The 26,927-nt window shown below is 37.6% G+C and overlaps 2 protein-coding genes across 4 annotated transcripts in view; both read right to left on the bottom strand.

Annotated features, from left to right (window-relative positions):
- Positions 1 to 1,799: 1,799 nt before the first annotated feature.
- On the bottom strand, positions 1,800 to 13,057 carry rmnd5b (required for meiotic nuclear division 5 homolog B). Of its 3 annotated transcripts, none has more exons than XM_016285139.1 (10): positions 12,935 to 13,057; positions 11,652 to 11,831; positions 10,645 to 10,787; positions 9,919 to 10,056; positions 9,650 to 9,750; positions 9,069 to 9,235; positions 8,695 to 8,860; positions 7,227 to 7,329; positions 6,506 to 6,660; positions 1,800 to 2,606 (listed from the first exon to the last, which is right to left on the bottom strand). In XM_016285139.1, the coding sequence occupies exons 2-10, from the start codon at positions 11,788 to 11,790 to the stop codon at positions 2,543 to 2,545; spliced, it is 1,176 nt and encodes a 391-aa protein (XP_016140625.1). In that variant the 5' UTR covers positions 11,791 to 11,831; positions 12,935 to 13,057; the 3' UTR covers positions 1,800 to 2,542. The 3 variants fall into 3 exon arrangements, with proteins under 3 accessions (XP_016140625.1, XP_016140627.1, XP_016140626.1); XM_016285141.1 differs by lacking the exon at positions 12,935 to 13,057 and adding an exon at positions 12,872 to 12,906; XM_016285140.1 differs by lacking the exon at positions 12,935 to 13,057 and adding an exon at positions 12,446 to 12,504.
- A 2,298-nt stretch (positions 13,058 to 15,355) lies between these two features.
- The window catches only part of nsd1a (nuclear receptor binding SET domain protein 1a), a 22,726-nt gene continuing 11,154 nt past the window's right edge, over positions 15,356 to 26,927 (bottom strand). Inside the window, exons 8-21 of the mRNA XM_016285170.1 lie at positions 26,328 to 26,419; positions 26,169 to 26,222; positions 23,875 to 23,998; positions 23,325 to 23,525; positions 23,033 to 23,212; positions 22,721 to 22,877; positions 22,421 to 22,626; positions 20,181 to 20,293; positions 19,652 to 19,921; positions 18,583 to 18,699; positions 18,345 to 18,486; positions 18,163 to 18,269; positions 17,872 to 18,073; positions 15,356 to 16,702 (exon numbers count right to left, since the gene is read on the bottom strand). Coding sequence (XP_016140656.1) covers positions 16,041 to 16,702; positions 17,872 to 18,073; positions 18,163 to 18,269; positions 18,345 to 18,486; positions 18,583 to 18,699; positions 19,652 to 19,921; positions 20,181 to 20,293; positions 22,421 to 22,626; positions 22,721 to 22,877; positions 23,033 to 23,212; positions 23,325 to 23,525; positions 23,875 to 23,998; positions 26,169 to 26,222; positions 26,328 to 26,419 — 2,627 coding nt within the window. The 3' untranslated portion in view covers positions 15,356 to 16,040. The remainder of the gene's footprint in view (positions 16,703 to 17,871; positions 18,074 to 18,162; positions 18,270 to 18,344; positions 18,487 to 18,582; positions 18,700 to 19,651; positions 19,922 to 20,180; positions 20,294 to 22,420; positions 22,627 to 22,720; positions 22,878 to 23,032; positions 23,213 to 23,324; positions 23,526 to 23,874; positions 23,999 to 26,168; positions 26,223 to 26,327; positions 26,420 to 26,927) is intronic.

Genomic DNA, 26,927 nt, shown 5'->3' with positions numbered 1-26,927 from the left:
CTGTATATCTGTATATTAATTCTATTATAATTTTATACATTAGAATTTCACAGTTAAATATGTGTGTGTGCGTGTATATATATATATATATATATATAGAATTTTTTTTATTAAATGTATTTCTAAAAAATAATTTTAATCAGATTTCAAACCACATATGAATGTGGTTCAGATCAGATTTCATTTGTTTTCTTTTCACTTTTCAGACTGTACAAACAACTAAATGGTTTTAAAAAAAAAAACTCACTTTTATTTTACTGTTTAAACTTTATAGGGCTGTCACAGAGACACAGGACAGTTATTTCCACATTGTAATAGAAATTTTAAAAAAAAATTCACGGAGTAGGATCATTTTATGCATACCATTCTATAAAAATATCTCTCACAATACATTTAGAACAACACTAAAATAAGAAGAAAACTATTGAGCGAAGAAACGCTAATTAAGCAGTGTAGCTAAAAGCATAATAAAATAACTCTTGTGGGCTTGCAAAGAATGTGACTCCATAAGCCCCTGCACACCTGCACATCAGATCCGGGTCTTCTGAGAGGAATTTTCACAGGGACAATAAGGAGTCTATTCTGTCTCCAGGTAGAGACTTAAAGGGGTCATATGATGCGATTTAAATTTTTCCTTTCTCTTTGAAGTGTTACAAGCTCTTGGTGCATAAAGAAGATCTGTAAAGTTGCAAAGACTAAAGTCTCAAATCCAAAGAGATATTCTTTATAAAAGTTTAAGAGTCAACCACGCCCTCCTGAAACGGCTCGTTTAACACGCCCCCACATATCTACATCACGATGTGGGAAGATTTGCATTACGCCGCCCAAATGTTCACGTAAAGAAAGAAGGCGTAACTTTTATGCTCGCTGTAGTATTGTTGCCACCGCCATGTCATGAAGGCGCTTTGTTTGGCCTTCCAAAAGAGGACGATATCCGCTTCGTCGTGCCTGGAGCTGATCCGTGCAGGCGGTAATAAATGATTGTCTACTAAAAGAAAAAACAGACAACGTTTATTATCAGCACATGTCAGTGGCCACACAGCACTCCTACACACCTCTTGTAGGCTTTAAACAAGACAGCAAAAAAAAAAAAAAACTCAGACCTCATTCACTGAAGAACGAAGCTGTGCTGGTACATGCCTGACCTTTAAGAAAGTCAAAGATCACTCTCTCTAGGTCTCAGGTCTGGATCACATCTGTCAGAAGAGCATGTTGCCGGCAAGGTTTCCAAATTTCATTTTCATTCAATCACTGCAAAAGGGCAATTTACAAACCACACATTCCGCTTCGGCATGCACATTTTGAGATATCGATCCCTAAACTGGAACGGAACAATTAGCAGTTACATTGTGTTAAAGCCAGGGAGGATTTGAAGAACATCCTGAGGGACCAAATAGTATTCCACCGTCTCCCTTCACCTATACAGATATAAACAGAGTGAGCTTTACATTCAGGGTTGATGGGAAATGCCTGGAAACTCTCGTCTTGATGGGTAACATTAAAACAAGTCCGTCTACCATCAACTGTACATTAATGGACATATTGTTTCAGTACGTTACACTGGCAAAGGTTCAATCGCTAATGCAACTGTCTGCAGAGGATGCATTTCTCGAATCAGAGCATAGATCTGTTTTGATTATGTAAATGGAGAAGCCTGGAGATGTGAGAGCTAATTCAGCAAGTCCAGTCAACTCGGTGATAAAACAATTTGTTTGTGCATTTAAATACGTTACATATGTAATTATACTAATGAAAAGTTATAACATCACAAATCACTGCTGTATATTAAACTTTTTAAAAAATACACAGAGCAAGACACATGGCTTGGACAAGGAGGCTTTCTCAGACATCAGACGGGCGCAAGGAACAAGATCACAATCTGCACAAACAAATCCTCAGATTTCTGATGAATATTCACACTGACGCACTAATCAAAACGCCATTCGATCCAATTAAGCCTTTATTATATTGGAAAGAGACGTGATTCATTTATAATCCACCAGTCCTTATGTCATTGTTAATATACATACTGAAAAGCCATTTCTATCATGCACACGTGCAAAGAATCCCTGTTCATGTATTTAAATGTGATCTCAAAAGAGGAAACTGTGGATATATTCTGGCAAGAAGTCACCCACACAGATGCATCACGCCCATTTGCTTAATAAGTGTCACAAAGAAAGAAAAAGAGAGGCGTTATACCATGGAAACTTAAAAATACCCGGCAATTAAAACAAATGGAGAGGAAGCGGAATGCACACACACATACGTTCTTGTAAAAGCCTGTTTATACTAGGCTGTGTTAACAAATGAATGATCCGCAAAGATCGTTTTCCTCGTTAGGTACACTTACTGACTCGGGTTCTACAGGTATGTTGCCGTGGCCACCGGCCTCTGTAACCTAAAAGCTTTGGAGAGGGAGGTGGCGTTGCAGGGGAGAAGCCGCCACAGAAGGCTGGTCATGCCTGTGAATGAGGATCATTCGAAAAGCAGCTCCAAGAAGCCTTTAACACGACTTTCGGCTACACTCCGAAAAAAGACATCAGAAGAAGATCTGTTTGGCATCTGAGGGATTCTGCTCCATTGGACAATATGGGCATTTAAGCCTGAGAAGAGAGAGTTTACGACATTGTAAGCAAATAATCAATACTGCATAAAAGATTCATTTCCATACATTTATTTTGGTAACACTTTGTTTTACGGTGACCTTGTTACTATTGTAAACTAACCCAAGCAACTAACCCTAAACCAAGCCCTAACCCTAAAGTAAATACATGTAGTTAATATACCTCAGTACTTATCAGTGTAATTACAATGTAACAATGTCACCTTAAAATAAAGTGTGAGGGACTATTATAAAATCATACAGTGTGTACCTGGCTTAAGTTAAGTTAAATTATTTGCAATCAACTATGGCTACTAGTGCTACTGCTGGTAGCAACAACTGCAGACTGCACTTTAAAGGGTTACTCCACCCCAAAATTTAAATGTTGTCATTAATCACTTACCCCCATGTCGTTCCAAACCCATAAAAGCTTTGCTCATCTTCGGAACACAATTTAAGATATTTTAGATGTAAACCGGGAGGCTTGTGACTGTCCCATTGACTGCCAAGTAAATTACACTGTCAAGGTCCAGAAAAGTATGGAAGACATCGTCAGAGTAGTCCATCTGCCATCAGTGGTTCAACCGTAACGTTATGAAGAGACGATAATACTTTTTGTATGCAAAGAAAACAAAAATAACGACTTTATTCAACAATTTGTCTCCTCTGTGTCTCTCCGCATCACCGTAGCGCCATTTTGGATAATATCCACTGGACACAGAAGAGCGTACACTGCTTGCGTTCAGCGCATATTCTCCAAAATGGCGCTACGGTGATGAGGAGAGATATTCTCGTCGCTTCATAATGTTACAGTTGAACCACTGGTGGCAGATGGACTATTCTGACGATGTCTTTCATACTTTTCTGGACCTAGACTCTAACCTATCGATTTCTTTGATCAATTTTGCGATTTCGATTTTAATTACGAATTTGACACACACAGACATGCTTTACAGTCATTAATGCATTCAGTGTGAATTTGAAACATATTTCCAAAAGAAAACCAATTAGAGCTTTATCAAAAAGCTGTAACATGTCTCTAGAACAGACATAAGACAAAATAATCACTAAGTAAAGGTGTAACAAAATGTCTCTAGAATAGACATATGGCAGGGAAAAAAACATAAAAAATCCCATGTCCAGGGATTTTTTTTTGCCATGCATTGGTCATAGAGCTCTTTGTGGCGTTGCCTCAGATGTTGAACTAGATTTGTTGCGCCTGGTTCACACGTACTCCGTCTGCAAGGCGCATATCGTAAGTGTATGCGGTGCAGAAGCAGCACGGACTCATTTCAACACTTTTCCTTGTTTTAAATCTAGCCAAAAAGCCATGTGTTGCCTGTGAAACAGTAGACTTTAATTATATGCATTTATGGTATAATTACTCAATTTCCGTGTCAATCCATGTTAATTTTTACCGCAAATAATGCGCTGCCACTTTAATTCAGTGCGTACAGCACAGCAGAAATAGATTCCTTGCAGAAACGATCGCAGTATGACTGCTGCAGACGCACCGCTCCTGAAGCGCACTGCTGGACCGCAATCGCGTGCAGTGTGAACGCTCTGATCCGTTAACATGGGCGTGGAAAAAATACGCACCACAGATGGAGTGTGTGAACCTGGCGTTACGTTTGTATGCCAGCCAGTTCTGTTCTGTTCTCATGCTCCATTTAGGCGCACTGCATTCTGATTGGTTCGGATAGCATACTGCGGGGAGGTCGGGGGCGCGGAAAATCACGCTATAATCGCGATTTTATGACGATTTCGATTAATCGCACAGCCCTACTTGACAGTGTAATTTACTTGGCAGTCAATGGGACAGTCACAAGCCTCCCGGTTTTCATCCAAAATACCTTAAATTGTGTTCCGAAGATGAACAAAGCTTTTACGGGTTTGGAACGACATGATGGGGGTAAGTGATTAATGACAAAATTTTAATTTTGGGGTGGAGTAACCCTTTAACCCTTGTTAAATAACTATCAGGCATCAGATCTGGGGTCTGTTTAATTTAAACTTTAAAGTAATGTAGAATGTGATGCATATGTCAGAGTCTTACTTTCCAGCATTGGTGAGTTTGTTAAGCGCGTCTCTGGATATGACATGCCCACAGATGAGCTTCATGGGTGGATTGCTCTCTGATGTCTGCTGCCTCAGGATAGGACAGGCAAACACAGAGTGATACCAGCATTTCTTCCCCAGATCTATTTCAATCTAAACACACACACGAACAAACAGCAGGGATCAACAGATTAAGCATTAACGTATTTAAAATGAGCACATTTAATAATAATAATAATTAGCAGTTATATCAGCCAGTAGGTATCTAGCACCTATCAGACACAGAGCAATTAGTCATGCCAGCTGCAATCAAAAGCTTGATTCATTTGCATTTCAGTGTTTTTAAACCGTGAACAGTCTGAATAGGGAAATGAATAAAAGTGTCATTTATCATTCCTAATTTGGGTAGTTCATTGGTTTAAATTTGTCTGTCATTGACAAATGAAAAGCACTTTATTTTTCATAACTTCGCTGGTCTTAAATTTGGAAAACACACAGACATGCTTTACAGTCATTAATGCATTCAGTGTGAATTTGAAACATATTTCTAAAAAAAAACAATTAGAGCTTTATCAAAAAGCTGTAACATGTCTCTAGAACAGACATAAGGCAAAATAATCACTAAGTAAAGGTGTAACAAAATGTCTCTAGAACAGACATATGGCAGAAAAAAAAAATCCTGTGTCCAGGGATTTTTTTTTTGCCATGCATTGGTCATAGAGCTCTTTGTGGCATTGCCTCAGATGTTGAACTAGATTTGTTGCGCCAGTTCACACGTACTCCGTCTGCAGTGCGTATACAGTATGTGTATGTGGTGCAGAAGCAGCACAGACTCATTTTGCTTTCGCATAGGATGCGTTTGGAGTCTGCTCCTGATCCGCGGCTGTAACATTTATCCATTATTTTGATTTCAAATCCAAACGTTGTTTCTGAAAATGCTTTTTCAGCATTGTGATTCTCTTTTATCACAGTACAGTAATACAATCTTTCATAGACACATTCACGTTTAAACTCAATAAATATAACTTTGTTTAACTACCACCACGAGTGCCATCTATTATTGCCTTGTTTATCTAAAAGTACACTTTTCCTTGTTTTAAATCTAGCCAAAAAGCCATGTGTTGCCTGTGAAACAGTAGACTTTAATTATATGCATTTATGGTATAATTACTCAATTTCCGTGTCAATCCATGTTAATTTTTACCGCAAATAATGCGCTGCCACTTTAATTCAGTGCGTACAGCACAGCAGAAATAGATTCCTTGCAGAAACGATCGCAGTATGACTGCTGCAGACGCACCGCTCCTGAAGCGCACTGCTGGACCACAATCGCGTGCAGTGTGAACGCTCTGATCCGTTAACATGGGCGCGGAAAAAATACGCACCACAGATGGAGTGTGTGAACCTGGCGTTACGTTTGTATGCCAGCCAGTTCTGTTCTGTTCTCATGCTCCATTTAGGCGCACTGCATTCTGATTGGTTCGGATAGCATACTGCGGGGAGGTCGGGGGCGCGGAAAATCACGCTATAATCGCGATTTTATGACGATTTCGATTAATCGCACAGCCCTACTTGACAGTGTAATTTACTTGGCAGTCAACGGGACAGTCACAAGCCTCCCGGTTTTCATCCAAAATACCTTAAATTGTGTTCCGAAGATGAACAAAGCTTTTACGGGTTTGGAACGACATGATGGGGGTAAGTGATTAATGACAAAATTTTAATTTTGGGGTGGAGTAACCCTTTAACCCTTGTTAAATAACTATCAGGCATCAGATCTGGGGTCTGTTTAATTTAAACTTTAAAGTAATGTAGAATGTGATGCATATGTCAGAGTCTTACTTTCCAGCATTGGTGAGTTTGTTAAGCGCGTCTCTGGATATGACATGCCCACAGATGAGCTTCATGGGTGGATTGCTCTCTGATGTCTGCTGCCTCAGGATAGGACAGGCAAACACAGAGTGATACCAGCATTTCTTCCCCAGATCTATTTCAATCTAAACACACACACGAACAAACAGCAGGGATCAACAGATTAAGCATTAACGTATTTAAAATGAGCACATTTAATAATAATAATAATTAGCAGTTATATCAGCCAGTAGGTATCTAGCACCTATCAGACACAGAGCAATTAGTCATGCCAGCTGCAATCAAAAGCTTGATTCATTTGCATTTCAGTGTTTTTAAACCGTGAACAGTCTGAATAGGGAAATGAATAAAAGTGTCATTTATCATTCCTAATTTGGGTAGTTCATTGGTTTAAATTTGTCTGTCATTGGCAAATGAATTAGCTAAATAAATGTTGAAAACATGTTATATAAATACATCAGTTTATTTTGTGTAATTAATTATTTGTGTTCCATAATTAATTATCAGAGTTTAAAAAACAGGACCACCAAACTATTAATATCAGTAAATGTTATTCTAGTAAGTAATTGGTGCATCCCTAATTATAATGTAAATGTAAAAACAATTCATGTAATTAACAGATTTCAACAAAACTTTTTAAATGTTTGAATATAATTGAATAAAAGCATTAAAGGGAAAGAAAGAGACCTACTGGCAGCTCATCCTTATGCGTCCAAACACCACTGCACTGTCTCTGTTCAATAACCTGTTTGATGTTCATGAGCACAGGCAGCGCCATACAGCCGGACGCAAAACTGATGGAAAATCAAAGGAGGATTCAGTAATAAAACATCAATCATTCATCATTCAGTCAATACAAATTTCAAAACATGCGAGTCTAAAACGGAGTAGGTCTGTCAATCGATTAATTTAAATCTAATTAATTATATGATTTCCAAATAACTCAAATTAAACTTATACGTCAGCATGGAAAGCCACCTATGAAGAGAATCTACACTTATTTAACAAAGATGCATTAAACTTATCAAAAGTGACAGTAAGGGCTTTCATAATGTTACAAAAGATTTCTATTTTAAATGCTGTTCTAATGCTGTTCTTTTTAACTTCCATAAAAGATTGGAAGACTGGAGTAATTGTTGCTGAAAATTCAGCTTTAAATATATTTAAAAGGGGTCATATGACTCGATTTCATGTTTTCTTTTGTCTTTAGAGTGTTACAAGCTTTTTGTGCATATAAGTTCTGTAAAGTCGCAAAGATTACAGTCTCAAACCAAAAGAGATATTCTTTCTAAAAGTTAAGATTCATCCACGCCTTCCTGAAACGGCTCATTCAAACACTGTGTGAAGATTTGCACAACACCACCCAAATGTACACACAAAGAAAGAAGGCGTTACTTTTATTCTCACTGTAGTATTCTTGCTGCTGCTACCATGGAAGCTGATATCCCAAATATGGTAAGGGGCGTAACATTTCTGTCACATGCTTGAGGTATTCGGCCAATCGCAACACACTGGATAGCTGGCCAATCAGAGCACACCGCATGAGCTTTGTAAAAATAGGCTGGTTTCATAAAGGCGGGGCAGAGAGGAGCAACAATAACGTACGGTATGAAAATAATGTGGGTTTTTTTACCTTAAAACTGTGTGAACATCGCATTACACCAAATACACAAAATAATGTTCTTTTTAGCAATTTCATATGAGCCCTTTAAAATACATTTAAGCTGAAAACAGAAATTTTCAATAATTGTAATAATTTTACAATATGACTGCTTTTTTACTGTATTTTTAATTCAATAAATCCAGTCTTAGCAAGACAAGAGGCTTTTTTCAAAATCATTTAAAAATCTTACCCCAAAGTTTTTAACGGTACATTATGCAGACGAGTAAAGCACTGAATAGACATTACAAACAGTGGCATTTCAAGTTAAAACTTGAGACTTGAGAAAGCATGCCTTGAGACTCCTGTGTTTTACTCCTTTCCATTGAGCACCATGTACAACTTGCATAAAACTTAAAGACATTAATGAATTCAGTAGTTCCTAAAATAGTCCTGCCATCTACTTAATTATTGGTTAGGGACCATATTGAAAATCCTACAGGATCAGTAGAAATCTTAGGACTTGTAAAAGCAGACTGTAGCAGAGTTTTTTTCAGACCTGACACTGAGTGGGGACTCCACAGAGAGTCCAAGAAGAGCGCAAGCATCTCGTGTGAAGATGTTACAGATCTCTGCCCACTGATCCGTCTCCAGCAGACTGCGGTACGGAGAGTTCTCAATCCCATGGCGGAGGTACACTAGACTACCCATTAAGATCTGAATATCTAGTAAGCACACACAAACAAGGCTCAGATGTCATCCCAGACTTTGGTCATAACATTGAGTCAGTCAGGTAGTGTAATACAGAACAAAATAATTGCATCAATGATGTTACTGGTAAAACAGCCTCAATGGTGTTTCAGTTCCACCCATATGTTTACAAAACTAAAGCCTCGTTGTGGTTCATGAATTCTGGACTGAACCTTTCCTCACCTCTCTGATGCTGCGAGGCAAACGGTTGGAAATGCCGTGCGTACTGTAAAGCTTCCTGCTGTTTGCTGATGCCCCCGTTGAGCAGGCTGATGAAATAGAGTCTGTGGAGCTTGAACTCAAGGGTGCTGTTTAGATCCAGCAGCCGCTGACGGTTTGTCACCGCCCACCTACCACAGCAATCATACAACCAAACAAACAATTACAACTAGTAATCTTAAATCTACAATTCACATATTCAAGCAACACCCAATCAAAGTCATTGTTCTGAAAAAATCCAGTGTATGTTTAAAGACTGAGAGGATGTGGACAGATACACAATCCAAAGGTTTAGGGTCTTATTATCAATGTTTAAAACTCATTAGCTCATTATTATTATTACAGAAATCTTTTGTGACATTATAAATGTTGTTATAGATATCCGTCACTTTTGATTGATTTAATGTGTCCTAGCTGAATAAAAGTATTAATTTCTTTAAAAAAAAAAAAACTTTACTGACCCCAAACTTTTGAAAGGTCGTGTACACGGGGGGAAAAATAAAAATAAAAGCGAGAAGTAGAAAGTAGAAGGATGTGATACATACTCTAAAGCTGGTCTGAGATCTTGTGTTCTTAAAGCCTCTAAAATGCGGTTGAGCTCTAGAAATGGCTGTTTCATGCTCATGTCGATTACTACACCAGACTCCTGTCAAGTCAGATTGAAGCACTACATGTTAGTGCTGGGGTCAAATTGTCAACAAAATACAAGAGCTGAAAAACTCACAAGTGAACATAAATGTGAATTACAGCTATTTTTACAGAAATGCACACTCATATTTATAGTATTTATTAATAATACAAAAGGAAATCCTACCTGACAGAGATCTTCTGCAACACTCAACATGCCTTGTCGATAAAGATGTTCTACGATGGTTTCACTAAGGTATTTCTGCCTCTCTGGAGAGTCCCAGACATTCTCAGCTACAACTGCACTCACCTCCGCATCAAAATTCTGTGCAAGAGAACAGCATTTAAAAGAAACATATTAAACATAAACCTTTGAGGTGATTGATTTACAAAAATAAATCAAACCACGTCTAATTTTAACATCAAACAGGTACACATTTTCAATTTTAACAGACAGAAAATGTACAACACAACTGTAAACTACTAGGAAAAGAGAGGAAGAACGGGATTGAAGATTTATATGAAGATATTTATTCATACAGCATTTAAAAGAAACATATTAAACATAAACCTTTGAGGTGATTGATTTACAAAAATAAATCAAACCACGTCTAATTTTATCATCAAACAGGTACACATTTTCAATTTTAACAGACAGAAAATGTACAACACAACACGTAAACTACTAGGAAAAGAGAGGAAGAACGGGATTGAAGATTTATATGAAGATATTTATTCATATAAAACATAATATATTTTATCTTTCATTAGTATGTCTTTTTGTTTTTATTCTAAAATTTTAATTTCCATTTCTAGAATTTAAATATTTATCATAAACAACCCCCAGTTTGGGAGACCCTGATTAAGATAAACTGTTGTTAAATTTAATGTCCATTTAATACTTGATTCTTACTCTGTCAATTGCTTTCCCCACTTTTGACACACTGCCATGGATGTCTTTGTGCCTGGAGGCAAGCATCTGCACGGTTTCTTTGATTTCCTTGCAGCACTGGGCCATTGTTTGATGGAGCACTGACAAATCTGCATCTTGAACACCTAGAGTTGAAACGGAGTATGATGAAATATAACAACTTGGTGAACTTTGATCTAAACAGACATATGCTACTGTGACTCATCTCTGTAACAGAGTTATGCTTATATAACCATCTACAAATCTAACGTGTGGGCTAGAGGTTATACAGCTATTTGCCGTTTTTCCTGTGTCTTAGTATGTTTGTTTGCACTGCAGGCTATTATTTATGCAGGCATCTAAAGTACACCTATTGTTCATGACTTAATGTCACTGAATTGGCTTTTTTCAAAGCTGTAAAGCACTTGGTTGACTTCCTCCTCCTCCTCCTCTTTAGTCTTGTTTTCATGTACCAGCACTGACTTATGAATCACTCTCACACAAGCTGACAACTGATAACATGGGAAAAAAAATGTAAATGCAACTTTTTCCATCTCAAATTTCTGACTTTTGTTCTTACAATTGCGAGTTTATATCTCACACTTCTGACTGCTCAGAACTGCAAGTTTATCTCACAATTATAATTATATAGACATAAAATTCTGAGGAGAAGAAAAGTCTGAAATGTGAGATATAATCTTCCAATTTTGAGAAAGTCAGAATTGTAAGATATAAACTAAGAATTGAAAAAACTCAGAATTGAGAGATAAAGTTGCAATTACCTTTTTTATTTTTTTATTCTATGGCAGAAACAAGATTTCATATTGTCCAGTTTCTTTATACTTATTTCAAATATTCTGCCATGTGTGCCATTCAGATCAAATCTCCAAGCCTTCACTTCATCAGGTACCCATGGCTGATTTATTGCCTAAGATATAGAAACCAAACTACTAGATGATCGTATTGCACCAAAGCCGAAAATTTGGTATTCAAGTGGATTCTAAGCTCACCATAGGCAACCAATCGACTTCTTAGCTCACAGACGTTCCTCAGGAGTTCATCCAGCCTTTCCTCTGACTGATGTCCATATGTGACAAACCTGTGTAGCACCTTCTCGAGCTCCCGTTCCACACAAGCACACTGCTCCATCAGCACAGCGTTACAGCTTTCACACACACACACACAATGTCCTGCAAAACAGGAAAACATCAAAATCAACCTCATATACAGATTACAATCCTACTACTTTATAAACCCTGCATAGATCTTGTGTTCTTTAGTTGGTCAATTCCAGGTATTAGTAGAAAAAAAATTATAATTATAACAAATTTGTCAAGGTGCGCAAATACTGTAGTTTGGTATGGTGTGGTCAATCATGACACACAGTGAATTACAGCAGAATAGACGTTTAATTGTGTTTTTATAAACGGCTAGATTTTTACCAAGCACTTCAGAAGAGCTCATTTTGTCATATTAATTTGTTAGAGTCATATGTTTGAATCATATGAAATGTCTAAATGGTCCTCACAGCTAACAACTTGTTTGTGTGTCTGAGTGCTGATTAAATCAAGCCAATGGGTCAGTAAATGATTTCCAGCGATAAGATCTGATCAAAAATCTGACTCAAACATTAGGTAAAAAAAATCTTAGGGTTCCTAAATTTTAGACATACAATACCAATCAATATGTCATTTTAACCCAAGCAGGCACTCATAGGATATAATTCCAAGGATTTAGGCATACAGGCCTGTTGTCATAAAAATAAACAGCCTAAAAAGACTGAAATGCTTTGTACCCAACTAACCTTAACTGGAATAAAATGCCACTCTAAAATGCAATACCGTATTAACGCATAATTAATCATTCATAAAGGACTCTGAATTAATATAAACATGAATAAACGTCCTTGAACTTTTCAGTTTAAAACAAATATACAAAAGCCTCTGCCAGGGTCAGAGCTATGCAGCCCAAACACTGCAAAATGATGAGCTAAAATAGCCAACAGCTATTATTCTCAATTTGTTTTGACTGTTTAAATAATACACTGCAAAGACATTGTATGTCTAACTTAAGAAAACTGTAATAATCACTAAACTTGTAAAAAACAACCAGTTAGCTTGTTAGCATAGCCGGGAATATATCTAGTCATAAGAACGAGTCTAAAACTCGCAAATTCAACATGTACTTTGACACTAACGAAGCTATTAAAGCATGTCAGTCTAGTGCTGACCTCAAACGAATTTTAGAAGGCTATATCAAACGCGTAAATTAAAAAAATACATCATGTTCTTGCCTGTTTTGACACCACTTCACCAGCAGACGTCCCTGAAGCGATGCAATGAATCTGTTCTTCTGGAGCGATGTACGTGTTTGACGCTCTGCTGCCACGTGCGGCCTGGAGGGTAAATGGTTTTACCTCAGCAATAAGAGCAACAAAGCACAAACGATACTATTGAACACAAGTACAAATGACACATGGGCCCGTTTTAACGGTCTTAGCTGGTTTAATGTGTCTATAAAACCAGCAAACTAGAAGAGTTCTAGTTTAAAACAAACTATAATGAACAAATATCTGAGGAAATATGCTTGCACTCATGGACTTCAGATATATAAACATATGTGACCCTGGACCACAAATCCAGTCATAAGGGTCAATTTTTTGAATTTGAGATTTATACATAATCTGAAAGCTGAATAAATAAACTTTTCATTGATGTATGGTTTGTTAGGATAGGAAACTATTTGGTCGAGATAAAACTATTTGAAAATCTGGGATTGGTGCAAAAAAATCTAAATATTGAGAAAATCGCCTTTAAAGTTGTCCAAATTAAGTCCTTAGCAATGCATATTACTAATCAAAAATTAAGTTTAGATATATTTACGGTAGGAAATTTACGAATTATCTTCACGGAACATGATCTTTACTTAATATCCTAATGGTTTTTGGCATAAAAGAAAAATCTATCATTTTGACCCATACAATGTATTTTTGGCTATGGCTACAAATATACCCGTGCAATTTAAGACTGGTTTTGTGGTCCAGGGGCTTTTCGTAGGATCCACAGCAAAAAAATATTGTAACGTATAACTGATTTTTACAGTAAGTTTTATTTGTGGTATGGAAATGTATGCTGGTTTTTAAAAACATTAAGGGAAAAACTAGGAAAATGTCTTAAGATAGCATTTGTATACAAATATGTAATGCTCTATTGATTTTAGGGATGCACCGTTATGAAAATTTTGGCCGATACCGATATGGTGGCCGATATATCGTGCATCCCTAATTGATTTTGTAATTTTTCGATCGAAACATTGTCAGCAATTATTGTTGTGCATTTGAAATTTCAGCCTTTATTAACTATATCTACTTTGATCCACATATACCTCATAAGGACAGTTAATAAAAAACAGAAAAAACTGCTGTCTATTGTAAAATTTTACTTATAATATTTATTATGGTACAGTACAAAGTCATGGGTCTCTAACATGGCAGCAAACTTTTTGCCCAAATGTCGTCAGGAAACTCTCATCTGCATTTCGTCTTGTTCATGGTGTCAAGGGCCCATAGCGCTGAAACACAGCAGCATATTTAACAAACATACAAGAAACAAGGAACAAAAAAACGAGTGAAAAAGATTATACAAGGACCATAAATACAAAGAGACAAAAAGTTTGAAGAAACACAGAGCTAAGCAAAGTACAAAGGTTGATGATGCTAAAGAAAAAAAAGCTTTTTAAAAAAAGCATCCACGTGATTAGGTTGCAAAGTTACAGAACAAGAAATAATGAGTGTAAGGCCTAAAGGCATTGAAAACATATTGTACAATATCAGTGATGGAAACAGGTTCCAAAAAGGTTCTGTGAATATGAACATTACTTCATTACATGAGGCAGTTTTTCAGTCAGGAATTGTACCTGGTGCACAACGATGTTTCAAACAAAAGGTGCTTTCATGCTTTTTGAGAATTAAGTGACAGCTCGGAAATTTTTATATAGGTTCATAAATCATAATGTTGCAAAATTAAACCAAAATATGACTACTGGAAACAAAAATAGGCTCCAGTATGATGATATCTGTAATGAAAATAAAAATTATTTAGGGCATTTATTTGTCTAAATATGCATTTTTAAGGGGTTGTCTGCATCCCTTAAATAAATATGATTGCTTGAGTCTTAATAGAGGATGACAAAGCAGCCAACAATGAACTGCCTCAGATCAACACAGTATGTTGAATGAACAGCTTGGAATCATGAATATAAAAGACGCTTTGCATTTCTCCTGATCTCTGAAAGAGTGCAAAACATTCAGAGGCACCTTTTAAAGTTAACCTACTCATAGACACATACAAATACAAATAGCAGGAAAACATAACCCGCAGATTTGTTACACAACGTGTCAACATTTCTCTGACATTCTGAATGGTTACTGCAACGAGGCATCTGGAGATTTTTGAACAGTATTTTGAGATGGTGGTTGAGTTTAAGTAACTGGAGAAAGTACAAATAGGTCTTTTGTAACATCCATCTTATCTAAGAGGTACAAACTCATCTTTCCTAAAAGCTTTCAAGACTCAAAGGCCACAAGCATGGAGAATGAAAGGTGATACAATTACTCCTCTAGACTTTACAAAAACTTAAAACGACTAAGTTTCTTTAGTCTTGACATATTGTCTGAAGTAAAATGACAAACACAAATGCAACAAAAAAGTGCATGATTGAAATGAAACAGGATGATGCTGGGAATGTCATACTTCCTTGTCCTTTTTGATAGTAGTACTCTTTTATTTATTTATTTTTATTCACAAACCAGCTAAAAATGTACTAGGATGCCTATCATTCATTCTCATGTAGCCACTCTGTGATACTAACAGACAGACCTGAAGAAATTATTTCAAGTACCGTGACCCGTGGAGCCATTTTTGGCCTAATGATGTAGCTATGTAATCACCTGGTGAAGGGACTAAACATTACTTATCTGCTGCTTTATGTTCTCTTTTCTATGTCAATGAAGCGTAATCAAAATATATGCAGATTTCATTAATAAGACACAACCGTATGGTTTGTGGTGCCCCATTTCAATCCTCCGTGAGGTCATCTTTCTGTGTAAATCAGAGAATGTAAACAAGTCCAGGAGGAAAATGTAAAAAAAGCACAAAAGAGCACCAGACACTAATTAAATTCCAACAAAAGGACTGAAAAAAAGTCTCAGTCCCACAGCACCAGGTCCAACCCTCTTTCCTTGGGTTGAGAAGGCAAGCTGATGTCCATCATTCTCAAAAGTTCAGCTGGGCACCAACCAGAAAAACGGCAGTTGACTTTCCCTACCGGTCACCTGCTGTGCCCATCAGAGAGAGAGTTTGTATGCGAGAGATGGATGTCTAGCATAAATGCAGCAGAGCTCACTTTTCTCCTTCGACAAACTCATCCCATGATGATTCCTGGTCGTCCCCCTCCACTTCCCCCAAGTCCTCAGTGTCTTCGAAATCATCATTCACATATTCATCTCCCCAGTCCTCCTCTTCCTTTTCTTCCTCCTCGTCTTCGAATCCCATCCCTCCGTAGTCCATTTCTTCATCATCATCCACGACCTCAAGGCCTTCATCTTCCCCTTCATCCCCGATCACCCCTTCCATCACCTCGCCTTCATCGCTCATATCTTCCTCCTTGATGTCCTTAGGAGAAGAGGATGGCAAAACCACATTGTCCACTACCTCGTCTGCATACGGGTCTCTTTGGGCTTGGAACGCAGGTCTGTTGGGGGCGGGAATGAAGAGCGGAGCAGCAGGTGGTAAGGCAGGCAGGGGTATTCTGCCTGACACTGACATATTGGGCGGAGGGGGTAGGATAGGTGTACCGGGCACGTACTCTCGAATTTCACCCGGTTCTAGAGGATCGGGGCCGCATGGGTCATGATCGCTGCAGGACAGCTTGCCGTCCAGTTTGGATATGAACAGCATTCCCTCACGGTGCTGTTTGCAGTAGGAGTTGGGACACATCTCGCAGTAGGATGCCGCCTCCCTTCTACACACATTACACTGATGCCATGGACACTCCCAGCGGCCTGAAAAATGCATATAAGGCAGATTCAATCATGATTTAGCTTGAATAAAATTAGAGCTGACCGAATAGCCAATAGTAGGAGAGTTTTTCAATTATTTACCATTACTAAAGCAAGAAAATTCCTTTAAAATGCTGAAAAGAATTTAAGCAAACCACAGTTTGTAAAAGTAAAGTGAATGTTTTACTGTTTGTTTTTAAATACGTTAAGTTAAAACTTTTTTTTTTTTTAAACATTTCAAGTTTTGTATTACCATGCTTTCTATAGACTGGTAAGAAATCAGGAGATGAATTGTGATTATTTTCCTCTATTGATAGCCATAGTTTTAACCAGAAAGAAAAAACAAATATGTGATCCTGGACCACAAAACCATTCATAAGGGTCAATTTATATTTAAAAAATTATATAAAATACGTCCTGTCTCAAACTAGTAATAGCAAGCAGCAAAACCATTGTTTTGCCACAGTTTGAGGGGTTATAAATAAATAGTAATAAAACAATTGTTACAATTTGTTACAAAAAAATTCAATTTCAAATAAATGTTGTTCTTTTGAACTTTCTATTTCCATAAATGTTATTATTTTTAACTTTCTATTTCGACAAAAATATTAAGCAGAACAATATTGATAATACTAAGAAATGTTTCATGTGCACCAAATCAGCATATTAGAATGATTTCTGAAAGATCATGTGACACTGACGACTGGAGTAATGGCTATTGAAAATTAAACTTTGCCAACACAGGAATAAATACAACTTTATATTTAAAAAATATATATTTAAAACCGTTAAAATTGTAACTATATTTCCCAATATTACTGTTATATTAATTTTTACTATATTTTGGTCAAATAATTGCAACCTTGGTAAGCATAAGAGATTTCTTTAACATTCCTTAACACAATTTTCTTTCAACATTTAAAATTTCTCTTAAATTTTTTAACATTAGTGTAAACTAAAGGCTTTCATCTTTTTTGTTGTTTTTTTTTTTTTTTAGTGGACACCTCAACTTCCTGTTTTAATACAAAATACATAAAAACAAAAGAAAAATAGAGCTCACCGTGAAAGAAACACATCATAAACTTTAGAACAAGGCAAATACCTTGACAATGAAACCTGTTAAAACAAAATAGTTAAAAGTGACTAGTGCTCTTTGAAAATGAGTCACTCACCTGCAGGTCTCCTGGACAGATTCAGACAGTCGGCATGATAGACCTTGGGGCAGCCAGGCTTCTTACAAGACACAATCTGCCCCCCATCACCACAGAAGAAACATTCATCCTCGCGCTCCTTGCTGACCTCCAACTGGCTCTTGCGCTTCACTGCAACCTTCTTTTTCAGTTTGCGCACCTTGTCATCAGATGAGGGTTGATTCTGAAGAGAAAGTTGTCACAATGAGTACACCAACTTTAACCCTGAATATACCTTTAAAACAACCCTATAATACACGCAGCATGCCATACCTTTGGTCTGACACCAAGGAATCCGCTGCAGTTGGGCGCTCCACATTTACACACCGTCTTCCCATTACCAAGACACTCCAAGTTATAGTTAAAAGTGAGTTCAACACCTGAGAACAGCCAACAAACCTATTAAACAAGCATTCACCCCTCTCTATTACCATATTATCTAGATTCAAACTCACCTGTAGGAATGTCCTCCAATGCAAATAGCCCGACTCTGGTGTCCCCATTCACCGTCCACTTCTGCGTCTCACAGTTCGGCTGGCAGCTGTGGTTCATAAAACGGGACTGGTTTCCCTTCGGCCCAGCATCTATGATCCGATCCTGCACATACACAAAGAAAACAGAGCCCAGTGTCAAGGTAAGTGGAGAACATGTTATCAGGATTATCTGGATTGAGAATTGCCTCAGGTGACTGACCTTATCCAGTGTGAGCATGTAGAAGTTGCAGATGTTGTCCTCCTGTGCATGTTTGATCCTGGCTCGACACTCCTCTTCGTCAATGACCTCTCCAACATACTCATTCACAAAAGCTCCCTATGGTGGAGTAATGTAATGTAATTAAATAAGGAAGAGAGACATAATAAGTCTAATATGCGTGTGTTCAGAGCTGGGTAGTAACTAATCTGGATTACGTAATCAGATTCCCAATATTAAATACTTGTAATTATATTCAAATACATTTTAAAATACTCGTAATCCGACTACAGTTACTTTCTTATGGATTACATGATAACACATAATTTACACAATAGAAATCCTTTATTCAGAATTGATTGATTCTCCCTAATTCCTCTTTTTCATCTTTTAAATTTTCCTTTCTAAAATAACCTACTGCTTTTATACACTCAGAAAGTCCTCCTGTTTTGTGGATATCCACACAGAGATCAGTCATTAGTCAGGTGGCTACACAGCATTTGACAACAAAAATCATTTCCGGTTTAAGAAGTGTTTCAACATGGCAACAACTACTAAAGAAACCCATTAATTTTTATTTGAATTATCACTCATTTTACCATGTATTACTTTGGAAGGTGTCTTTCAAACATTAAAACGCACAAATTCACCAACTTGTCATCTGATCCTCTTTCAGCTAATATATTTTTGTTTAAAGAATTTAAAGTTTATTGAAATATTTTAATAATGAAGTATCACATTTGCATGTTCATGGTTCTCTGACATTGGTTATGGTCACATGACATGCAGGTAAACAAATAAAATATTTCATTTTTTCAGTAAGTGTTTTATTTTGATTAATTTTCCTATTTAAATCAATGTGAAAAAACAAAATAGGTCAAAAGTAATCTAAAATTAATCTAAAAATAGTCTGATTATATTACCTAAAATGTATAATGTACTGGATGGCATTACTAACTACAATTTTTGTCATGTAATTTGGAATCAGTAACAGACTACAATTTGTAAGTAATCTACCCAGCTCTGTGTGTATTAAATCTCTCAAATAAATCAGCAAGTCAATACAGCCCACCTTCTTGATGTCAGACACACTGCGTAAACCCCAACCACGCGACAGTGTCCTGAAGATCTCCACCTCGGTGTACTGGCGTTTGGTGAAGCTTTGGTTCTGACAGCGAGTCGCTGCTGGACACACTTGAGAATGACACTCGTACATTAGCATGCGGTTGATGCACTCTGAGTCAATGCCACAAGGGTTCTCGTCTTCGGCTTTGCAGTTGCAGCGTGGGATCTCAGACAGATCTGCCGTGATGATTTGCACTTTCCCTATCGGTCTGTTCACCTGCGTGAAAATCGATCAGTGTTCATGAGAGATAACATGAGATCAGTGTCACTCTCTGAGAAGCCAGCATTAGGCCAATTTTAAGAATGGGAGATCAACACAACACTGAAGTCTTGAAGGACAACCCTCGCCTTCATGACATTAAAAAGTTATTTTTTCATGGAACACAAAAGGAGAATTTGAGTAACATGGATTTTTGAAATATGCGAGTAAATACACAAAAATTGTAAAATTGTGTTAAAGCATTTGACATTATTACCTTAATGTGTTTGTATGGCGGAGGTTTCTTGTCATTCTTCCTGTCTTCTTGAAGCTGTCTCATCTCCTTCTCCGCCTGCAGTTCCCTGAATCTTTCGGCTGCTTCATTTAAAGCTGAGAAAAAACAACAAATTACTCTTTAAACCACTTTGCTCTCAATATTGAAAGAATCCACATTGGCTACGTTCACACTGCGAGCCTTAGTGCTCAATTCCGATTTGTTGTTTTAAATGTGGCCAATATCAGTTTTACAGTGTGAACAGATTATGGTTCTGAACTAACCCGCATGCGCAAAAGAACAATACGCACAGGGTTTCCAGGTTTACACAACAAAATCCGCCCAATTGCTTCTCAAAACTAGCACAGCCATGTTCAGGGGGATAAATATCGCATTAGTGGGGTCGCGTCGACCCACGAAGTTGAGAAGCATCCCGCGGTAACAGTGGAAAAGTAGCCTAATTCCGCTGGAAATTCTGCTAATTCCTAATTCCGCAGGGAAACTGTGGATTTGGCAACACTTGCGCAGCGCGCTGTCATACGGAAGTAAACACGGAGGACATAAAATAAGTGATTATGCGTTTATTTATAGTGTAATCTGCTGCTGAATCCGCCGAAATTATGTGCAGGCAATATGAAAAATAAAGACAAGGATGTGACAAAAGACAGCAGAGTTTTGAAGCTTTTATGATACGAGACCTCATGTTTTGTTTGTATATAGAGTTGTCACTGTAATTCTTATGAGTTCTGACACATTACACTTCCACTGATTACCTTTCGCAACTGTCTTGATCACTTTGGGCATGTAAAAATCTTTGAAGTGTCTCCCAAATTATGACGAATGTCGATCTAGAGTGACGTAAAAGTCACATGCAATCCGGCATGACTGTTCACTCTGCGGTCGCATTGCAAAACATCTGACATGTATTGGATTTAGTACCACATATGGAAGTGGCAGAAATCGGAATGGAAAAGATCAGATTCCATGCGGTTTGTGCTGTTCACACTGTCATGACAAAAACAGATCAGAGTCACATGTGAGCAAAAAAAATCGGATTTGGGCCACATTTGCCTGCAGTATGAACGTAGCCATTGTAAACTCTAATCAATAGTTGTTTCAACTGGCAGGCTTTAAGTGGTATCAGCATATATATATTAATTACTCACATTTCTACAGTGACTTAAACTTTTATATATAAAACAAACATTTGTTTTCATACTGTCATAATCAGTCATAATGTGATAAAGTGTCAAGATACAGCAGATTAATCAGATTTCCACCATGTTACAAAAGCCCATGTCAAGTTGGTCCAAACAGCTTCAAAATGTCAATATACATTGTTATATAATATCATAATGTCAAAATATTATATTATTTATTTTTTTCAAAATCCCGCTGCACATAGTTATATTTTAGATAGCAAATATGTTTTGATATTAAGTGAGTATTAAAGAAACACTCCACTATTTTTGAAAATAGGCTCATTTTCCAACTCCCCTAGAGTTGAGTTGAGTTTGAGTCAACTTTACAGTTGAGTTGAGTAAAGTTGAGTTTAACTGTTTTCGAATCCATTCAGCCGATCTCCAGGTCTGGCGTAGCACTTTTAGCTGTAGCTTAGCATAGATCATTGAATCTGATTAGACCGTTAGCATCTTGCTCAAAGAGTTTCTATATTTTTCCTATTTAAAACTTGCAGCAGGCGCAATGATATTACGCAGCGCCTGAAAATAGACTAACTTCCGTCAACATAACCAACGTGACCACCTGCTTTGCACAGGGAGCGTGCTGGGGACTATTTTCAGACAATTTTTTTTATTTTGCACCCATGGTACGGCAGCAAACTTCCTTGATTATTATGCCGGAATGAGAGTATAGTTCCTAGCCAGATCGGCCTAGAAAATAGTAACTTTTCATTTTCCGTCGGTCTTAGTACACGATGTAACTACAGAAGAGTCAAGTTTTAAATAGGAAAAACAGAGAAACTCTTTGGTCATTTTTGAGCGAGATGCTAACGGTCTAATCAGATTCAATGATCTATGCTAAGCTACAGCTAAAAGTGCTACCGCCAGACCCGGAGATCGGCTGAATGGATTCGAAAACGGTAAAACTCAACTGTTTAACTCTAGCGGAGTTGGAAAATGAGCCTATTTTCAAAAATAGTGGAGTGTTCCTTTAAGCATGGCACCTAATAACCTAATTGTGTCAATTAACTATTTTAGATAACTGCTGGAGTGTAAAATTACCTAACTTATAGACAGCATCTGCACCCTTTCCCATTTTTTCCTTATTGTTGGCATCCCCTTCCATGTAGGGAAAACAGCGAGCCTGATATGTCCACACGTAGTCTTTGGAGCCAAAGAAGTGCACAGGAAACTCCCCCACCTCATGCCGCATGCGGTAGATGTTCTCAGGAACGTTTTTTGGTTGAGCCACTTCAGCGGGCCACCACCTGGAACAAAAGGTCAGAAATGTGTCAGTGAACATCATCAATATTGCACTGTAATTTTCAGGGGAAAGTGGTACTGGTGAAACAACACACAAACCTGTAGCGGCCCACTTTAACCCACAGAATGTCCTTGTAGTGGGGTTTCTTTCCCGCTCGACAGTCGTTACAGAACCAGCTTCCCTGGGGCATGTCAATGTTCAGACACTCACGGTGAAAGGCAGCAGGGCAAGATTCACAGCAGAGCAGACTTCCTCCTATAGGGAGAGACAGAAAACAAATGAAATTGTAATAAACAACCGTAGTAAAATGTTTGCTCTGTCCTCACTATAACAGAGTCTTTTCCAACATCGAAAATAATAGCCTTAGCAAGCACCACTAATAAGAGATCTATGAGGACTGGACTGCATACCTTCAGAACACACAAAACACCAGCTAACGTTGATGTGTTCATGGTTTTTGCACCCTTTGCGTGGAGTGAAGTGGTTGGGGCACAGGAAGCTGTTATTGGCCAATGGGACGCTGCCGGCAGCCATACAGTAGTCATTGGCGTGGTAGGCCACAGGGCAGCGGACGCAGCGGGTCAAGCGACCTGTGAGATGGACAAGTTGTGATCAATGACATAAAATCATGCTTTTGTTATGCGTAGAAACAACAGATTTTATTTTTTAATAATCTTTGCAAATGCAATATCTGAATGTCACCTTTTGAGATACCAGGGTTGGCAGGGTTGATGATGAAGCAAGCCAGACAGACATGGAGGGAGCAGCGGAAGCCGCGGTTCTGAGCGACGGTGGGGGAATATTTCAGTATGCATTCCATGTGATAAAACTTCCCACACACAGGGATCATACACCTCCTGACCTCCTTGTCAGGCTTTTTACACACAAAACATGTGTGCACACCTACGGGAAGGAAGAACAGGAAAGACACACAAAGAAACGAAGGTGTTCACTTGTATATCTTGGACTGGATTTTTGAGTGCATCACAATATCATTATTAGAGTGTGTATGGTTAGAATCGTAATTAAGAACAAAATTGCTAAAATGAAACAAGTTTTATTAACTCAAACTAGAATATTCTAAAAATAGGAAATGATTTTAAGCATTGGCAATGCCGTCAGAAGATTTTCGGAACGGACACAAAAGACACAAACTAATATTTGTCTAAGAGGACTGTTATCAATCAATCCTAACGGTTTCAAAATGGCCAAATAGCTTGGCTGATATATTGGTTATGGACTGTTTACTCACCCGTCTTACACTCTTGGCAGATAAACCGGCCTTTAGGGGTCTCAGTGAGGCCAATGCACTGCAGATGGAAGGCACCACAGCACTGCCCCTCACAGAGGAGCAGTTCACCGGTTTTCTCACACACCTACAAGACATAATCCAAAAACAGTTTTACACTGATTTTTAGGACAAACACTACCATTCAAAAGTTGCGGGTTGGTAAGACTGTAAATGACATCTCTTTGAAAGCTCACAAGGCTGAATTAATTTGGTCAAATCAGTAAAGGTAATATTTAGAAATATTACTATTTAAAATAACTCTTTACTAATTCAATATATTTTAAAATGTAATTTATTTCTGTGATGACAAAGCTGAATATTTAGCATCATTACTCCAGTCTTCACAACACAGTGTCTTTTTAATAGGGGTGCTCCGATTGATCGGCTAGCGATCACTATCGGCCGATAATCGCTTTGGGATGATTGATCGGCGGTCTCTAAAAAGGCAGATCTCAAAAAAACGATCGCAAGCTGATGAAGCGTCTGCTGTGAGAGGTTTGGCATGACATGCAGCGGCATTGTCTCAGTCTCTGTCCGGCGCAGAGAAATAATTATAATGCTGAAGGTGAGGTACTCACCTTCATATTTCTTAATTAAATAACTTATAAAGTAATTTGAAAACCTTGTGTGAGATGCAATTTCACAAAAAGCATGAGTGAATCACCACGCGTGCTCTCTCTCAAAATACGCAAATGTCTTCAAATCACCACACATTTTGTCTGCACTATAAGCGAGCTACACGCTGCACAGTTGACATAGGAATTGTCACTTGCACAATCGAGACAGTGTCACATCGTCACTAAAGTTTATAAATTGCGTTACTTTTTAATTCTTGCCAGTGTTGCACACTCGCAAGGCACACACATAATGCCAGGTTTACATTACTCCATTTGCAGTGCGAATGTGGTGCTTATTTTTTTCCACGCTCATGTTGTGCACACTGCACACGGTTGCTGTCCGGCAGTGCGTTCCACGAGCGGTGCGTCTGCAGCACTGCAGAGATCGTTTCCACACAGAGTCTAAAAAAGCATTTTCAGTGACAATGTTTGGATTTGAAATCAAAATAATGGATAAATGTTGTGTTTGTGGTAAACAGCCGCGGATCAGTTGCGGACTCCTGTGTGAAAGCTGCTTTTCCTCTCACAAGAGACACCTAAGAGGGGAATTCCCCCATTTTCAAAAATGAAATTCAGGCCCTGAATAAATGTCTAAAAATCCTGTTTGGAGTATCACTATAAATAGTTATAAATTATAAAAAGAAGGCTTTAAAAAGATCAGTATCGGTGATCGGTATCGGCAGATACTGCTTTCTGTGATCGGCGATCAGTCTCAAAAATCCTGATTGGAGCACCCCTACTTTTTAAGGATTCCTTTATGAACAGAAAGGTAAAACACTTTTATTTAAAACATTATAAATCTAGAAACATTATAAGTCTCATCTATCTTTTCAGTTCATTTGAATCCATCTGTGCCAAATAAAAGTATCAATTTTAAAATAAATAAATAAATATCAAAGTGAAGGTGAATAAATAAATAAAAGTATCAGTGTAAAACCAATTAAGCAAATAAAGTAGGGATGCATCAAAATGAAAATTCTTGGCTGAAGCTAAAACCGAACAAAATGAAACACCAAATACTGAACACATATTTTTTTTTGCGTTTTTCGTATCGGTGATCGGTATCGGCAGATACTGCTTTCTGTGATCGGCGATCGGTCTCAAAAATCCTGATTGGAGCACCCCTACTTTTTAAGGATTCCTTTATGAACAGAAAGGTAAAACACTTTTATTTAAAACATTATAAATAAAACCAATTAAGCAAATAAAGTAGGGATGCATCAAAATGAAAATTCTTGGCTGAAGCTAAAACCGAACAAAATGAAACACCAAATACTGAACACATATTTTTTTTGCGTTTTTCTATTTTTGTACATAACCTATTAGTGTATTAATGTACAGACTACAGTTTATAAACTATGAATTAACTATAAACTAATTGAACTAGTTTGCAAATAATTTTAAAGTTACTGTATACTTACACTTATTATTTGTGTTACCAATTTATTAAAATTACTACAGTAGTCAATATTTGAAGTGGATCATATAAGTTCATCAAAGTTGTCCTATGAAAAGAACGGGTATTGTTTTGGTTTTAGGACAACTTTGATGAAAGGTTTTGATCCACTTCAAATGTTGACTACTGTATATACATTACTAAAAAACAAATTCCATATAAAGTACACCCCATAACATTACCTGCAAATCTTTGAGATCTGATTCATCTGGGCTATTATCTTGGTGTTTACTCTCCTGATTTAACAGAGGTAAAAAGAAATATATATATATATATAAAAGCAAATACAGAAGACCCCAAAACATTTAATATTTTTTTTAGAAATCATACAGACCACTAACCTCTTTCTTTGGGACCTTTACAGAATCCCCCTCAACGGTGCAGTCTAGAATTTTATTCACAGTCTTACATGCTCTCTTTCTATCCGAAGATGCTGCAACAGCAATATAAAATATGTTTATACCTACAGCTGACATTTACAAGTAAAGTGCCTTAAACTAATGCTGGGCGGTATACCGGTTCATACCGAATACCGGTGTTTATTTTTGTTATGATATGAATTTTTTAAATACTGCAATATTGTCGCTTAAACAACGTTCGGAACGCGACACTGTTTGAGAGGGGTCCCTTTTCACTGGTGCACTGTGGTGAGGGAACAGCTGTATGTGTTACTAAGCGTGAAAGTTCCGAAACTGAAGCTGTAGAACTAATACAACGTGATCTCATCCACAATATCCACATTGACCTCCACAAATATCCACCGCCCCCTGCCATCAGCTCCCATGCCTCACACACACGAGCGTGACTTTAGCACTAGATTTAGTAACTTTCAGACCTTTTAGAGCTTTTTTTTCATAGAATATTCATACTGACAAACCTAGCGACTTTTTTGGATAAACCTTCGCTATGGTTCAGTTGGAAGATTTCGCCAGTGCTGTCCC

This window comes from Sinocyclocheilus grahami, unplaced genomic scaffold (assembly GCF_001515645.1).
Source record: "Sinocyclocheilus grahami isolate Dianchi unplaced genomic scaffold, SAMN03320097.WGS_v1.1 scaffold193.1, whole genome shotgun sequence".
Lineage (NCBI taxonomy): Eukaryota > Metazoa > Chordata > Actinopteri > Cypriniformes > Cyprinidae > Sinocyclocheilus > Sinocyclocheilus grahami.
The sequence above is the reverse complement of the archived record's forward strand: the minus strand, read 5'-3'. Positions and strand labels throughout refer to the sequence as shown.

Excerpts from the sequence above, each read along its gene's own strand:
- rmnd5b (XM_016285139.1), bottom strand. The coding sequence starts at position 11,790 with ATGGAGCAGTGTGCTTGTGTGGAACGGGAGCTCGAGAAGGTGCTACAC. Across the intron at positions 9,236-9,649 it reads GATCTCAGACCAGCTTTAGA|GTGGGCGGTGACAAACCGTC; the intron begins GTATGTATCACA and ends TTGCTGTGGTAG. Across the intron at positions 8,861-9,068 it reads TGCCTCGCAGCATCAGAGAG|ATATTCAGATCTTAATGGGT; the intron begins GTGAGGAAAGGT and ends TGTGCTTACTAG.